The sequence below is a fragment of the Triplophysa dalaica genome, chromosome 15 (genome assembly GCF_015846415.1).
Source record: "Triplophysa dalaica isolate WHDGS20190420 chromosome 15, ASM1584641v1, whole genome shotgun sequence".
NCBI lineage: Eukaryota > Metazoa > Chordata > Actinopteri > Cypriniformes > Nemacheilidae > Triplophysa > Triplophysa dalaica.
The window spans coordinates 13,414,016-13,432,347 of NC_079556.1; the positions used below are offsets into that span (position 1 = coordinate 13,414,016).

The 18,332-nt window shown below is 38.2% G+C and overlaps 1 protein-coding gene across 1 annotated transcript; it reads right to left on the minus strand.

Annotated features, from left to right (window-relative positions):
- Positions 1–1,478: 1,478 nt before the first annotated feature.
- Positions 1,479–18,097, minus strand: crip2 (cysteine-rich protein 2). Its single transcript, XM_056768496.1, has 8 exons — positions 17,931–18,097; positions 7,434–7,528; positions 4,842–4,899; positions 4,321–4,455; positions 3,305–3,373; positions 3,120–3,214; positions 2,937–2,994; positions 1,479–2,639 (listed from the first exon to the last, which is right to left on the minus strand). The coding sequence occupies exons 1-8, from the start codon at positions 17,971–17,973 to the stop codon at positions 2,572–2,574; spliced, it is 621 nt and encodes a 206-aa protein (XP_056624474.1). The 5' UTR covers positions 17,974–18,097; the 3' UTR covers positions 1,479–2,571.
- Positions 18,098–18,332: the final 235 nt, after the last annotated feature.

The window sequence follows — 18,332 nt, forward strand, 5'->3', positions numbered from 1 at the left end:
ATGAATATAAAAGATAACCAGATTAAGTACAGTAAATATAATTGAAATAAAATAAAAAAGCACTTATATGTTATTACGAAAATGACTCACACGTTTTAGAATTACACTTTCATTTGTTGTAAATGATTAATAATATCTAACCAATATACCTGTAAAAACTAATGCTAAGTTTTTCATTATTTGGAGTGGACAACTCAGAGAGGTGAAATTTGCAACCTGATTTCTCTGTATCACAACTATTACATTCAGATCTCACTCAACTCTCTTTCATCTCTCTTGGACACTCATTTCAGCAGACCCTCCTGTACAGATACATCTGTACTTCTTTGAATCTAATCCTGCTCTATCTGGCCAGATCATATTGCCAGTTTGGCCATCTATATCACTACTATGTGTGTGTTCACATTTGTGAAAGTTTATGTCTGAAGTCAGGAAAACTGCGTCAGAGGCAGAACACAGCACAGATTCAGTGAACAGTATGGTTCCAGAGACAGAGTTCTATGAATTAAATGCATTCAGTAATGGACCGGAAGTGCATTTTGCATTGCAGGAGTCACCTTCTGGTCAATTGTAGAGAAAATCGCAACAAGACCTTACCAAATATGGAAGCTGCATTACATAAGTTGTCAATTGCAAAATCCGTGTTGCATAAGAATGTTTTGAAAGAACCCTTTTTTATTTACCACATATTTTACAGACAGCTTGACAACAAGGTTTTAAAGCATGGTACTTAAGATGCAAACTGAATGTGTGATATAAGTGAGTTGTCAAGTAAATTGGTCAATCCATCTCAAAAAAGTTTTGCTTGTACAGCTCTCTCAGCATATATATCTGTAAAAAAAATCTTTACTTTTGCTGTGGATGATCAAGGCCATCTATTGTTTTAAATTGCTTATAATGTAACTGAACAGGCCACTTGGTTTATGGGAATGGTGTTTTTCCAAATTATGACATTTTAACCTGTAGGTGACATTGTTATCCGCACATATTTTTGCAATACTAACAGTCAGTCATGTCTCATGCACAAAGAAACCTTGAGGAGAGTAATAGATTTTTAACCCTCTCTTTGTAACTTTAATCCCTTTTTATGATGAGTGCAAAAGCAAATCAAGTTTTTATCTAATGTTTGAGAACATATAAATACCAGCATGCTTGACTTGCTTTAAAAAGGTTAAGAGCTCAATAAGCAGACAAATACAAGATTATCCAATAATTCAAATGAATAAATCATTTACTCACCCTCATACCATTACAAACCTGTATGACCTTCCGCTAGGGTTTTGTGTCCATGCAATGAAAGTCGATGATGTTTTTTGGTTACCAACGTTTTTCAAAATATCCACCAAGGTGAACTACCCAACCAAAATAAATATTTTGTGATTGTGGTAATTCTAGAAAGATCAATTTATTGAAACAATTCAGCACCAAGATGTGTTTCTGTGAACGTAAATATACAAAGTAAATATAACACTAAGACCTCCAAATCTTCCAAACTTTAATGTGAGATTACACAGACAGAAGCAGCGGGACTCAAATTCAGGCTCTCTTTTCAAAAGATAGTTTTCAAAAGACCAAAAGCCTGATACAGCAAAGAAATTAGTATAACAGCAAAAACAGTCATAGAATACAAAAACCCATTCAGTAAGAATGTGGTTGAACTTAATACAAGCTGAAGTCCTACTGGGAAATATAATACTTCAGTTTCACCACTGAGAAACTGGGGTTCATCTAAAAGAATACAAAACAATACAAGAGCATGTTAATATGCTTTTCTCCTTAATCTGATTCCATGCGTTAAGTTGTGGTACTAGACTGGCATCATAAATATTAGCTGCAGCCACTTAGTCACCAAACATCAATCACATACACTCCCATACCCATCAATCCCTGCAAGATTTAGCTAACTACCTCATGAAGAAGCTTGTCCTCTACTGAACAATAATAAGAGCCTGGCCTTTTACTTTACTGTCTCCAATACATCTTTCAGACCATCTCTATAAAAAATGTTTTAGCATAGGAATGTTGCCATATGGCCAAAAAGTAAATCTGGATTTGAGAATTTTTGTTGAGATTTATGGTGATGTGCTCCTGAACCTCACCTGCACTGAGTCTCTGAGGTGACATTAATCTCCCTGTCGGCAAACAATTCAAACCGAAAACAAAGCTCCTTTTGATCTTCTGTTGTTTTATGTGTGAACAGGGACGTATGTTCTACTGTTCATACAGTATTGTCAGAATGGATCCTGAATTCCTACAACTTTGTTTAAATTTAGGGAAACACTGATTATACATAAATAAAGACAAACATTTACATAAATTATAAAAAAAAGACGTGGGTTAAATTAGACTTGATCACATTGTATACTGTACATCATGTCAGTCAATATGTCTTTAGGGGTACATTTGGAGATCAGGAAAAAGGGCATGGTTTCGGTATGTGGCATCACTTTTCTGCAGGAAGATCCGGGCTGGCACATTTTTCGTGAAAAAGACGAGATGTGGGAAATATGTGAAAGTGAGTTAGGTTGAAAGTGGATAATAGTGATGTTGAGGATTCGGAAGGGCTAAAAATCAAGGCTGTGCCTCAGCGTTGACCTCCTTGTCATATATGTAGCTGCCAACACCACCAGTGTTTACACCTGTAAATTAAATAAATAAGTAACATAAATCATACTTTAGATCTGAATCACATCAGGTTAAATTTGTTTTATAACAAAGTAATCAAATATTGCGTGAAAATGATTTGAATTATTAGGCAAAAATATGAGAATACAACACCAACTTTTATATTTAAATGAGACTTGCAATTTCATATGAACATGCATAATTGTTTATCTTTAATGATGACAAAGAACAAATGTCAAAACATTAGCATTGCAAATAAAAACAACAAAACTGTCATATAGCTCCACCTAGAGTTACAAACATAACAGTACCTTTAGGACCAAATAGGACAGCGTAACATGGTTTGTGGCAGTAGGGATGACCGTCATGCTATAACAAATAATAAACAATAATTTATACAAATAAATATGCGGTAAGTTATCAATCAATCAATAATTTTCTTTTATTTCAGGAATGCATTAATTTGAGAATTACAGCTTTCATTTCTCACTCACCTCTGCGTGGCTGCCTGCTGCCAGTGTCTTACTGCATCTCTCACAGCGCAGACACGGCCGATGCCAGTCTTTCCCCAGTGATGTCACCTTCTCAGCTGCCATGTGTAAGTGACAAGACATGTTGTTCTGTAAGCACTACTGCATTTGCTGCCATTATTAACTACAAGTCTAAAAGAGGTGCATACCAAAATAGACTTTCTTGTTGCATCTGGGACACAGATTGGCTTCTCCAGAAAAGGTGGTGACGCTACCAGCTGAAAGGACAGGTGCATACAGAACGGTTTAGGAACGATTTAGTGTTAACGTCACATGGCAAAACATTTTAAATAAAATAATAAAAGGTCAAAAAATGTAATTGGACTCTCTGAAATAGTGTATTTCATTTTTTATTTGTCACACTTGATCGGACAAACAATAAATCCCCAAGAGATTCAAACATCAGGATGAAGAAGCTATTTATCTATACTGCCCTACAAAGGCAAAGTGGAGTAACTACGCAAACACTGAAACTCAGAAAAATGCCTTTGAAGTTTTTACACCAACCAGCATTAGTGGTACTTGCTAGGAGTTAATATTTTGCGATCTTCCTTACACGTATTTGGATATTTGCGTTTTAACGCGAGTTCACCCATCATTTGACTACGGCATTGTGCCATGGTAGGCTAGCTGGTTGGCTTGTTGGTTCTGTGTGAGGGTTACGGCTACCAAGGCAGACAGCAGTATCTGCGGTGTCAAAGCCGGGAAAACAAAACCAGAACCCAGTAACTTCACTTACTGCGGTTTGCCTTGGTATTAGCTTGGATTTTGTAGTTACTGCAATTTTAACTCTCTCGTTTCTCAGAAACGGGATAAGATTGAACCTGGAGAATTTGTCACAAGACATAGCAGATGTCACAATGCCCATTGCAGACCTTAACTCAATTTTTACCAAATGTCTAGTTACTGCACTTTGCCTTTGGACGGCAGTATAGATCTACTTAGATTGCAAATTAATTCAACATAAATTTGTCATTTTAATATTATTACAATTCCTATATTGTATCTAAATATTTTTTGCTGTATAAAGAACCCCAAAATAAATAAACCCCTGAAATGGTAATCAGGACCCTAATGGAAACATTAAACTTAGAGAAGAAAACCAATATCACAAGGGCATTACAGATTCATCTTGGATAGGCATGAATGGTCTTTTTCGTTTTACCTTTAGATGGTTGCCTGGATGGTGCTGGGACCCCCTTTTCTTGAGGTTTGGGTGCCGAGTCCACAGTGGATGCGGGTGGTGTAGTGCTAGTGGGAGCTTCATAAACATAAGAGCCTGCACCTCCAATGTTCACACCTAAAATAATAATACAAAAAGAAAGTCATGATGACGTCTCACCACCATTCACAGCTATACAAATTTGACATCCTCATTATCACAATAACTGTTTGCAGAATATACTCATTATTTATTATTTATACAGTATGATTACATGATCTGCAATCGGAAAAAGTTGTTTGAGAATGATACAAAAACAAATTTTTGATGCTATCTTAAAACAGTTGTAAAATAGCCAGCAGAGGGCGCTCTTAGATTGTTTTATAGCTTACAAAATTATTTTACAGTGTATTTTGCATGCCTTGATTAAAAAATGTTATAATTGATTTATTGTGTTAACAAAAAAAGAGCATGGGAAACAGTACACACAGTTCATAACCCTGGACCACATTAGCAACTCTCACCTTTTGGCCCAAAGAGGGCAGCATAACATGGCTTGTGGCAGTACGGTTTCCCATCATGCTATAAGAAAACAGGACAGAATGGTAAACGGTGAATTAGTTCCTTAATGTCACAGCCCAGTAAACTTCCCTTCCCTGGTAATACTCGCAACAGTTACTAAGCTACAGTGTGTTTGTACAAAACATTTCAAGTATGCATCTTTGTGTGCATCTTTGTTTGTCTATATTTGTACATAGGATATGGAAGACAGACCATATTTTAATGGCAGGTCCTCTCAGAGCCCTTCGGTCAGGGCCGATGAGGGGAAAGTGTTGTCATGGGAATCGTCAGAGGGCAGCTGTGTGACCGTTACAGCTGCACGGGGCAGGATAAAGAAACGGAAGAGACTAAGAACAGTGCCAGTTCAGAGGTGTGCACAAAGAAAAATGTGTAATGAGCCACACATTACAACAAAGCTTTGCAGACACCTTAATTCCCATGACGATGACTAGAAATCCTGATGTTGTCAGTGATGATATTGATCATCCGAAAATGTCAATACCATGAAATGTTATAGAAGAATTCCACATGCTTACAGAGATTTGGTTGATCTGGTGTAGTTTAGTCAGTTTATAGTTCTTCTATAGTTTTTCAGCATTTCACAAGCAAATCTAGTTCAGTCTCACATAGCCAAACTTTTAACCGTTCACACAACTCTGGTCTACTTTACAGAGTATACTAGCCAAAAAAGCAGAAAGAAATTTAATGAATTAATTTTTCCGGTAGGAGAAGGTATATACAGAATGACTTCATAACCCCGAGATCTGAGTGTACATTTGTTTTTGTAGAAAACCGTGTAAACCATTTTGTTTCTCAAACAGCAGATCAAAATTGTGTAAAGCCCGCTAATCAGATTATGCTTAGTGTTTTGAGAAATCTATTACCCTTTTTTGTGTATAATATGCATCAGACATGAAGGGTTTGTGGGAGTGATGTCTGAGGTTGAAACTACCCACGATTATCAGATCCAATTTCAATTCAGCTTTCCAACTCTCTTATAGATTATTTTTCCAAACCCACAGTTTTCCCAGAACCTTCAACTATTATTCTGGAAACAAAATCCAAACCCTGTCTCTTTCCACCTCTGCTTGATGTAGAGCTTACACTCATTTGCCCTGCCAGAACACATAAAGGACACTTAGAGATCATCATCCTGAGATACTAACTATGTCTGACAGTAAAGTAAAGTCTTGTATCTACCGTCTATAGTGACCAAATACTGAGGTTCTACTGTATGTAGAAAACAGTGTGTGGGTCTGCTGACAATGAACAGTGCACATCAATGATTGTGTGTAGAAACATACACCATACTGGTCAATCGATTGGTGCAATACTATTAATAATAAAAAGAGATCATAGTGATGATAGTATTTCATTAAGAATAAGACATCCATGGATTTTATTAAACATTATTTTATTTCAATATATTTTTTACTTGTATCTTATTATTAGATGTGCAAACTGTAACACTAGTAAACTGTAACACAAGTTACACATGGGCACTTCTAATAACTGGCCAAACAGTCACAGTTTTTGTTAAAGGTTGATCCCTTGTTTATAAGTAATGGAAATAATCTTTTGGAGCCCCAGATGTATGCACTGTTTCTTTTTTTTCACTGTTTTCGAGTTTACTGTGGACATGTTATCTTATTGAAGGAAAAGGACAATTGATCCCCACAGGGACTATAAGTGAGATTTTCGTCTGTGGCCATAAATCAAGTTATTAGTATTGAAGTCATTGAAATATATGTTGAAGTATATAAATGGCTCTTTGGTTAAAGATGGTTTCCGACCCGTTTTAACCCATGTGAAATACCCAATAGAAATCGTAACTTTACCGTGGCAACATGACCTTCATCCAGAATCTGAGTCTGATGCGTGTGTTGAGGATGTTAATATGCTTACACAGAGATTAAGAAGAAAATTCATCTTGTTGTGAAAAAGATGTTTCTCTTTCTGACACTCTGAACATTATAAAAATGTATGTATGATAAACAGACACCAGTAATCAGTAACGGCTTTTTTAATGCTAACGGATGACCTATAATATCAAAGCAATATCTTGGAATCCAAAACTTATGTTGATAGACATAATGATTCTGTAAAAGATCACTGCTTCCTCTGCTGCCATTCCAATCTAGATGTAGTTGTCTAAGAGTGATGTAATAGGATGTTGTAAGGGTCATGCGCAATTTCACGTCGTAGTGCAGTCACGCAAACAGGAGAGCATGAAAACCTTTCAACCAATCATTAAATACTAGCATAACGGGACCTCAAACATGCTATTGTGTTACCACACAGCTCTTTGAAACAGCAATTGGGTACAAATGCTACGAGAAATGCATGCTACGAGAAAGAAAAGAATGCAAGCAAGACATAAACACACAAAAAATGGGATTCAATCCTATTGCTTGACTCTTCAAATAGAACTGCTGACTTTCTGGTGGAAACGTTCATTCAGTGTCATAAAGTCAATACTCAGCTGTTTGGAGTTTGTTTTTCCCCCATTAGGCTGCAGAGGGTTAGTGTGCGATCCGTAGCTCTCATTCACTCACCTCAGCATGGCTGCCTGCTGTCAGAGTTTTACTGCAACGGTCACACTTCAGACAGAACTTGTGCCAATCCTTACCCAGTGACGTCACTTTTTCAGCTAGAGATGAGCAGAAAGAGAGAGATAGAATTTGTATAATCCAGATTGAAACAATTTATGAAGAAATTGTGAGTAGTATGTGTGCAAAATTTGACACCAAAAGGATTTTCAGTGATTTCAGAGGATTTTTTTTGCACTTTTATGTCTCAATAACCCAACTCCGATTCCCTAGATATGACGTTCTTCAATGGGATTTTTCTGCTAGTTTATGACCCGCTAGGTAAAAATTGAGATCTGATCACTTAGAAAACTAATGGCACTTATCTTCTACACAAGGCACATTACTGCATTTGAGCCATCCCACCAGTCTTTAGCAAAATTGTTTCAGACAAGAGATGAAAAACCAAAGCTATAAAAAAATGTTAAACAGCGATTCCAAAACTGTCACAGGAATTCTTTAAAAAGTACTTTTGTACCAGATATGACCCAGTGGTACTCAAACTATATCACTCTGAGCCCCCCCATGTATGGTGCATCCCTTTGTACCCCCCCCCCTAAGAATGACTTAGAATTTTGGATGCTGGAACATCAGTTATTTTGGCTGGTGGCTTTATTAAAAAATATATATATCTTAGTAGCTACAGCTCCTGAGATGTATACAGGGTGCCATGGAATAACATTAGGAAACTTCCTGTTTGAAAACCAACCCCTTGCAAAAACAACGTGCAGTGCGGAGGTTAAAACAAAGAACCTCTCCCTCTCTCAACGCCATCAGTGCTCTATTATGTTCATTAATACTGGCTTTACATAGTTTTCAGAACTGTGTGAGCTAAAGGATACAGTAGTTTTATTTTCATTTGGACAATCAAAGTGAGATCATATAACATTGGGAAAATGGACCGGCCTTATTGTAAGAGGTAATGATGGCTGCTTCCATTGCTGAAGACTGTGTTGATGTGTAAGACAATGAAACCCAGCGGCAATTCACCACTAATTTCAGCCGGGAAGTAAACTAACAGAGGATCTCAGGAACCCACTACTCCATTTCTCCTCCTGTACCATTTCTATGGGAGGGCCTTGGGAGACTTCTCCAAATCTAATAATACTCCTTCCAAGTATATATCCTAGACTCCAGACAATGCTGAGACAACTCTCTCGCTCTAGAGGAAACACCTTCTCTTATCAGAACAAGGCACAATCAGCCAGAGAGAACAATTGGTTTCCTTTACTGTAGCTTCCCCCTCCTCCCTAGCGTTCCTGATGGTGGAGTATTGTTTTCAGTCTTTCAGTCCTGCTGCCCTCGAAGTTCATCTCTTGGGGGGTCTGGCTCTGGGCAACAGAGATCACTTTCACCCCCAGAAGAGATTTATACGACCAAATGCATAGTAGATCAAGATAGTGTTGTTCCAGACTGTACTCCTACACCGAGTTGTAGAAACAATTTGGAAAGTGTGTGGGGCAACACATTAAAGCATGGATCTCAGAGAGATAATCTTTGGGATTTATTCAAAATATGAATAAAACTATTGTAATACTAAAATCAAAACTTCTGCTCCAAGAGAAGAATGTGAACCAGGATCCCAATTCTGTATACCACAGTAAATGTGTTTATAAATGGATGATCAAGTACAGATAAACAGAGTTGCCACCGAATGGGTTTGTGTTGTTGTGTGAGGTTGCTGGAAAGGCGTTGTGTTGTCCGGCTTGAGGGAATCACTTAATTTAGATGAATAGATCCTGGACTTTCTCCAGCCAAACACTTAACCACATTCTCATTCTACAGTCAAATGGAAACCAGTGTAAATTGTTGCAATGTCAGACAAATATTCCAATTCTAGGTTTCTACACTTAACCATTTCAACATCCTTGCTGTATTTAAAGACCTTACATTCCAATGAAATCCGGTTGACTACATGGTCCCTTAATCTGTCATAAGTTATACCAGAGAGATATCCCTAACAACACAATGATATTGTATGACCCTCGAAGGGTTTATTCAACCAGACAGGGAAGACGCTCTATCAGTCAGGATTTCATTAGGGAATCATGTTACCCTCGATGAGGGGTGAAAATGAACCAAGCATTCTAATGGACGGTTTTGTAAGATTATACCTAGCTTGTGATCGCTTCACATCGTCCGGCTCTGATGAGCACAGACAGAGGTTATAGTCCACCACGTACACCTCATAGTAGATAATCCGCTTGGCTCTTTGTTTTCAGCTATAGAGGTAATACCTTTATTCCCCTTCTCCATTGTTGATAAATGTCTCTAACATCCTGCCTGTATGTTTTCCTAATGTTTACCCCACAATTTCATCCCACTTCAACACTGAGTCAACTGATCCATGAGCGACACGTAGGTTTGTTTAATGGGCTGTGTCCGGGACACAAAGGGATTGTAAACGAAACCCTCTGCACTCATGTGAGAGTAACGGCACCTTCACGCCACTGAGCTTGTGCCTTCTCAGCAGAAGATGCAGGTCTGGATGTAGACTAATAGTCTTGCATTGTCAGCACTGGTTTCCAAGCTACTAGATCCCTCAAAACAAACCACTTTACAACAAACAATGGAATAAAAATTTATGAGCAAGATGAGCAACAAACCGGTTTTAATGTATGATTCTCTGTAACACGGACATGCCCTACTGAAGTGGTTATTGTTATATTCACAAAAATGTGAATCTGTGAAAAGTTATGTCATGCACATATGCAGTACCTGTTCATTTTTATGAGCGATAAACAGTGGAAATCAGGACTATGCTTCAGCTACTCAACATTCTTATAAACGTTTTCCCGGCTGAGACACATATAAGCCAACTTCTAAACACATATAAGCCAACAGGATACTTTTATCTTCAACCTATGCATGTACGCAGGCATATAGTGTTTCTTTATTACATTTACATATATGCATTTGGCAGATGCTTTTATCCAAAGCGACTTACATTGCATAATCCTATACATTTGTTTCTTTGCAAACCTCTGGGTTCAAACCCACAACCTTGGCATTGTTAACGCCATGCTCTTACCACTGACATGCATAATACAGCTTTTTTTACTCGTTTTGTAGATTAATGTACTAGTTTTGATAACATTTTCAGTTGTAATTTCAAAAAATGCAAATGAAAAACGCAACCGTTTTCATTTAAATCATTGTCGTATTAACTAATTGTTAGTCTTACTTCGAAAAAAACAACAAAACATAATTAAAACCTCAAAATTAACGTTTATTTATTTGTCCCATTTAAATATTTTCTGTAATTTAGTGAGTTAAGAGTCAAAACAAACAAAATAATTACTGAATTAATCTTCTCTTGCACCAATTCACAAATATTACTTAGGTTTTTATATAGTTTTAGTTGAAGGGCCGCTGCCCTGCAATTTATTTCCAACCCTAATAAAACACACCTGCATGTAATTTTCTTGTGACTCTAAAGAACATGATTAGCTGGCTCAGCTGTGTTTCATTAGGGTTCAACTTTGCAGGACAGTAACTATCCATCTTATTTAAGTACTGTACATGTTGCAGCAGATTTGATGTCGATAGGTGTGTTTGACTAATGCGGCACTGCACAGACTGACCGTCGCCTAACAAATGCAATGCATTCTAGTTAGAAAATTGGTCTAACTTTATTTAAAGCTACAAATGCCCTACGCTCACATGTGCCGTACCTTGAGAGCAAGACCAAGACCTATTGTAGGTGAGGCGCTGCTGAAATCAGGGCTAGTCAACTGCTGGCCTTAACATTTCGAATGAGTAGAGAGACTTGAAGAAAGATGTGCTATAAGAAATGCACATCCTGTGATGCCACATCTTTGAAGGTCCAAAAAGCTGCTACATTCAATACGAAAGTAATGCCCGCCACTCATTGTGATAAATTGACGTCTAATAAATCGATTTGATCGGTCTGTCCAAGAAACTTAATGTTATTTACAACATTATTCTCGCCAATCAACAGCCACAGGCAGTCGGTTTGCGCACCCATGTCTTGTGCCCCTGAAAGTAACTGCAGGAAGGGTACAGATAAGGGAAAAACTGTTGTTTTTATTACTGCATTCATTATGTATGAAATTATTGCTATATTTATGAAAACAGCTGTTCAACTCCCTCCAGAACTTGCACTTTAACGGATTTGCCCTTTTAAGTGCACCGCGCTTATGAATCCGATTGGAATGCACCCGAAGATGTGATAATAGCGTATTAGCATTCAGTTTCTTGGACAGACCAATTGATATGTAATAGCGTTTTTGACTTTTATTGATTCAAATATCTTCACAAAAATCTTCTTTAAAAAAAATCTATAAAACCAAATACTGGATGCAATATTTGTGTGCAAGATTTAATACATGACCTATAAATAAAAGCAACAAAAACGGTATAAAAGAATCAAAATGCAATAAATAACAGAAACACAAAATAACATAAGTAATGAGGATATGGTAAAAACTGGCCGTCACCCTATTTTTACTTTTGGAATCTGGCCCTCAAAGAAAAGTAGTTGAAGACCCCTGCTTTTTATATTCCACTGTAAAAAAAACATACAGGTTTGGAATTACATGAGGCTGAGCCTGTGTATGAACAAATTTTCATTTCTGGAGGCTGCAAATGGGAAACTCTTTTTTTCAAGCTAATTGCAGCCCTTAATAAGTCTGTGATTACTGAAAAATTGAACGAGGGAAAATCTAATGCTCTGTCCTACTCCAGATACAGCTAAACAGAAAGGAGAGCCTCTTACACGCTGATCCTGCCATGAGCAAAGTCGAAGATGTGTAATCACAGATAAACATCACTAGGCTCAAACAACATTTATTCATGGCTGAAAACCCTGCAGGCCCCACAACCAGAATGCATCCTCAGTACCCCAAATCCTTCTTTCCTCTGAATAATGGACTTCGGTAGGAATGAAAGAGTAGAACGCTGAAAGGTCTGTATAAATAAACATCCCCTTATTGAGTTACAACTGGCTACTTGTACTTTTGTTTCAACCATCCAAAGTTCTGAAAAAATCTAGCTCAAATGCAATATCATACATTATACATATCTGTGCACTCTGAAATCAATTTTAAGGGAGGGACAGATTTGTTTCCACTTTGGCATATTTACATAGACCCATCTGTTTGAATCACTACTACATTAGTCCGTTCTCTCCAACTGTATCCTCCCGCACCGCAACAACATGCAGGCCATCTGGGTCCAGCATGGTATTTTGCTTAGAGTCACAGAGTAAAGTTCAACCCGCCAGCTTTGCACCTGAAAGCCTGCAGGACTTGGCCAAACACGCATGCTTACAAAATGAAATGAAACAGGGGTAAAAGGCAGCTCAGATGCAGACAAAACTATTACGTACACTTCCTGGCATCAGGAAGCAAGCAAATGATTGCTGTGGTTAGCTCCCATGAACCTCAGCTTTTTCAAACTATAAATAGCACACAACATGCACTGAGATCAGATCAGAGACCTAGATCACAGTAAATGGCCCTTCTGCACCATGATGGCAAACAGTGCCTGTAGCCCTCTACTGCTTTGTGGCAGGACTTTCCTTCTCCAAACAAGTCTCAAATTGTCATCTGATTGCAAGCTTGGATATACAATTTGCACTGGCCTGTGAACTTCTGGACAGTAGTGTGGAAAGGATGGGTGTGGTTGTAGGCCCTCGCTGCACAGATGTGGCCCTGATGCAAGGCCCTGTCTCTTCAGTCTAGCACGGTTTCCTCCGGCTACTAGGTTTTAGCCGATAGGCGATGACAGCGTCCATCACCGATGGCTGACAGCCATAATGATGTTGGGCTGGCATCGTGATTCCCTTGCATGACGCAATTTTCATCACCAGGAGGGTCCGCGGTCGTCCCCAATCCGTTATGTGTACGCATACAGCACGACAAATGTTGACAGGCGAGTCCACAGATTGACATTCTGTGGATCTGTCAAGCTCGTCCATTCGCGCTTTTCTTTGGTCGAATGTGAAAAAGAAGCTGCGCAGCATGTGCGAGTATTAGACACTTAGAAAGTGAAAGCAAACAGTGAATCTTAGTAATACTGTGTGCGTGTGTCAACTTGTAAATGATGACCTGAACTGTGCACGTCAGCGATGGTAGCAGGAAACATCAATGATGGTGACTAATTGACTAATCACACACAGCCTACACTGGTGGGCTCAAGATCTTCTTCTTTTTCCACATGAAATAACAACTGGAAGAAATTCCAAATTTGCAGGTCGTACATGCGCAAGTTCAGTCAGGACCTTTCAAGTCAAGAAAAAACTAAGTCAACATTTAGAGAAAAGTAATCTCTTATTGGCAGATTGTTGAATTTACATTTTGGTAGTATGGCTCCGTTCTAAATTTGGATCAGCTGATATGGGCTGGTTTTGAATTTGTGATCAGCTGATGACCGCTTATATCCAAGCTTGACTACAAGGCCTGCCTGGACTAATGCCGATGCTTGATTACTTGAAAAAATGCTCATGCTGTCTTGAAAACTGGTCGCAAAATGTGATTTGGAGTCTGGATCCCTGACATGATTGTTCTTAATTTTTTGGCAGATGGCCATCTAGCAAACTGATGTAACCCCTGCCTCGCCCTTTCCCCGATGTCATAGTCTATCACAATGTTTCACTGTAGGCATCGCCCAATGCCAATTTGGTAGACATCACCAAATGCCAATTTTGTAGACATCGCCCAATCCTACCAGCTACGAATTAAGCAACCTCATGATTTTCAGTTCTCTAGCCCGAATGAGAGTTGCATGTGCATGTGTGCTACTGTAATGCCCAAGGCTGTCAGTACAAATCAATGCTGCCTCGTGCATCGCTCTGCTTTCCTACAGCTAATGATAAATTCTAACATGCACCCAACTAATCAGGGCTAGATGATTTCAGTAGCGCTTGAGCGGCTAAATACACTCAAAATATTTATCGTTTTACTCACAAACATATAGCTTCTCTTAAGAAGACTTAATCATTACCTGGAGTCATGTGAATTACTTTTATGATGAATATGTGGATATGAGCAAAGATATTTTTTTTAGGAAAACTCAAATTATCCGGCTTAAAAACAAAGTCATACTGAAAGTATGGCACAAGGGTGATTAAATTATGGATTCAAATTCATTTTGGGGTGAACTACTCCAACATGGTGGCAACCACTGAAGTTGTGAAGACCCCACTGTGTTTACACTTTTTGAGGAAATCAACCCACAAATATATACTTAGAACTATTGTGTCTTTTATTATCAGTCATAACATATATATCATATCATGCAGTATCAATTTTATTTTTGTGTCTCCAAGTACAGTAAAGCAGAGACAAATGCATATTTACAGGTCTTCGGTAGATCTAATTAGACTAATGTCCATTTAAAGAAAAGTTACATAAAACGTAATTGCATAACTTCTCAGGTCTTTCTTTGCTAACCTTGCCACAAAGGCAAAAAACCCTCTTGTAACTATGGTGTAGGTTCATGCCTGTTAGGAATCCTGACAGAAATAAAGAGTGTCCCCCCATTCTAACTCCCACGATTATGCAATGCCCTTTGAAGCAGGATGCAAAACCTCAAGTAGAAGCATTATGTAACACATTCTACAAATTTAAACAGATTGTGGGGTAGCCATGCAGAAAACACAAGGTTTACACACAGTGAGTTAGTGTTTGTGAGACAGAGAGAGATGGTGACAGTGAGAGAACAAATAACTATGGTCATTTGAGGAGGAGAACATAGTGTGCTATGAGTTACTCTCCGTATCTAGTACCTTCACACAGAAAATGTGTTGAGGAAAACATGAGAGAAAAACAACCGAGTGGAAAAGAACGGTCTCTGAAACCAAAGGAAAACATGATGGAGATGCCATCTCTCAAGTCAATGTGAGTATTCTTCTCTGAAGGAAAAGAGCAGGCCCTGAAGGGACAGATGAAAGGTAGGAATGAAAAGGCAAGGAAGCAAAATTCTTGTTCCACCAAATTCTGACGTCATTCTCTCGTCTGTGGGCTTTGATAAAATGCAAGAGTGCTGTTTGAAATTAATAAGGCATAACATGTTCTCATTCATATAAACTTTCAAATTTTGCTGCAAGGTTAACTTACAATTCTGCCTTTGATTTTATTTGTACATCATCCTGCATTGCTTCCAACAGTCTATTTGTTCAATTCCATCTATTCTGAATAAAATATGAAAAAGGGAAATAACTTATTCGACGTAATACCATTTTATGTGAAAAGTTGCTAAAGCTTTTACAGTTGAAAGAACCCACACAGCATCTGCTAACAGCTGTTCCATAAATGAATAAAAGGTTCCGCTGAAAGTTTGAAGGTCTTCCACTCAATACAGTGGCTTACCACTTAAGTTAGAAACAGGATATAGTCAGAAAGGAATTTACGTGCGATGACTCCCACAAACTCAATTTGGAAAAGCCATCTGGAGCCACAGGCTTTGCAACCAATACTGAATTTGGTAATATTTATCATTTTTATTTTTATTCAGAGTAGTTTATATTTAGCATAAAATATTAAAAAGGAAAAACATTTTCTGAATCCAAGAATTATATAAAGTGTATATGTGCAGATTCGAGCATTAATCCTAGTTGGATGTAGCCACCTTCACTTTTAAACGTTCACTTGGTGACATATTGCAAGGCAAAGCCGGCAAGGACCAAAAGAGGAGTTTAGAACCACGCCTCTGCTCCTCCACAGCTGGATGGAATGTGCTTTGCCTTCAACTTGAAGCTAATAAAAGACCAGTCACCCGCATCCTCCTGACCAACTCCCTTATGACGTACACAGAGGTCTGAGGTGGCGAGAACTTAATTGTGCTTTCTTCAGTACTATGACATCACACCCACTTTTACCGTTGTGACATTTACAATACAGCACAAGTAAAAATCCTCATTTCTGCTCAATAAATCTCATACAATTTGGTTTCCATCTTAAGCGACCATCATGCCTTAACAACCTTGTGGATTTTTATTGACGCTTGTAGATGCATCTTATAGCACCTTTTCCTTACTATTTCTTTCCCTCAGTTAAGTGATGTTAAGTTGGTTACAACTAATGGGCTGCAGGTCCTGTTCTGAAATGGTAGTTGTGGATATGAGTAAAGCTAAATGCTAAATGTTGATAGCCAAAAGTGACCACGTGAATGGTGCATACTTAGGATAGCAAGGCTTATCAACTTTTAAAAGGCATCAGACATGCTTCCCATATCTTTAGTTCTTGACCTTAAAGGTTGTGCATCCCATCAAACTACAGTATCTCATTGCAAGTTTATCACTTAGTAGTGTAGCTAGCCAGAATAGGCACATGCCAACATGGACAGGTTGTGTGATACACTTTCTACCTTTAAGCCTATTATGTATTGGCTGTGCATGTCAGTCAGAGAACATGAAAAAGACATTAGATATCAAATCGTCTGTTTCTTCCTCGCTATTTCATACCAATATTTGTTGGGTCTAATGCTAATATAAATCAATTTTATTGTTTGAATTTAAGGACAGCTTTTTTAATTTTGTATGATAAACAAATCATTGGGTCACCTCTTAAAGGTCCATGTAAAATCTGGGTTCTGAATTATATTCAGAACCTCTGAAAAAAATACATTCCTACCCACCCACTTACAGACAGCCAATGCAAAGAGCAGCATTTGCTTTTTTATAACCTCATCTCACATGTTCCATTGAGTGTTCATGTGTTATGGCTTTTAAGTTGACCCACAGATTAATAGAACATAAATAAGATCTGAATAATCACCTCTGATGCACTGATGCAAAACCTTATAAATACAAGAGAAGGGAATGACTCCCAAGTCAAGTGGGAAATGGAATATATTGAGCAGGGGACAATGCTGGGCAGAAAATTGACATAAATAAAAGTGATTCACTTTGATCTTACAACTCCCCAGACATCTACTGCAAGGGCCATGTGCTCTGTTATCAAAGAAAACATCTGTTAAAGTCTATAAAAGAAAATTGACTTCCACCTTACAGTCTTTATTTTATTTTATGAAACAGCACATCATCTCGTCAAGACAGTGGACGATAACGAAAAGAAATCCTACTACAGACATGACGTGGACACAACTGTTTATTATTACTGTACAGAAATGGGCAATAAAATTCCCTCTTTATAAACTGTCATTTCACAGACGTATCTAAGTGTACAGCTGACATTTAAAGTCAAACAGACCTATATTTACGTTCGTTTGCAAGCCCAAATTCGGCTAATTATGGGGGTGGTTTTAAACACATGTATAAAAAATGGATTGCTTTGAGGGTAAATGGTCACTACACAAATTTATTTTACGATCTATCGTAAACATTGCTCTGTGTAAGTCTGGCATCGCTTACTGACTGTTATCAACAAACAATCAAATCCATTTGCTTGATACAACGTGGATGTAGTTTATTATGTCAAAACGTCACGTTGCACTAATATTAAATAGAGAAATATAAAAGGAAATATGAAATCAACTTACCAAAATACACAGTCTTCTCGCATTTAGGGCACTTGGAGGCCATCGTCTGTTCTTTCGCGTTTGTAAGAAAAACGGTGAAAATAACGAGTGAATTTCAAACTGGATTCTCTCAGTCGGTAGCAGGTTTCTCCTCCACGCGCGCAAGCTGACCAATGGCTGAGAAAAGCGAGAGCATCCCACTGAAAGCACCGCTCTGTATTTGCATAGCCTCGCCCTCCCTCAGGTTTGTGTATGAGCGCTTCGCTCAGTCATCTTCTCTTATTGGTCATGCTACAAGTCTGTCACTAAGTAGGCGGGGCCGTCTAGGTCAAAGCTTCTGTCTGCTGGCTCTTCCTTTTTACATCCTTCAACGTGAATGTGAAAGCCGTCCAACAATAGCGCCTTTCACGTCTCATGAATAAG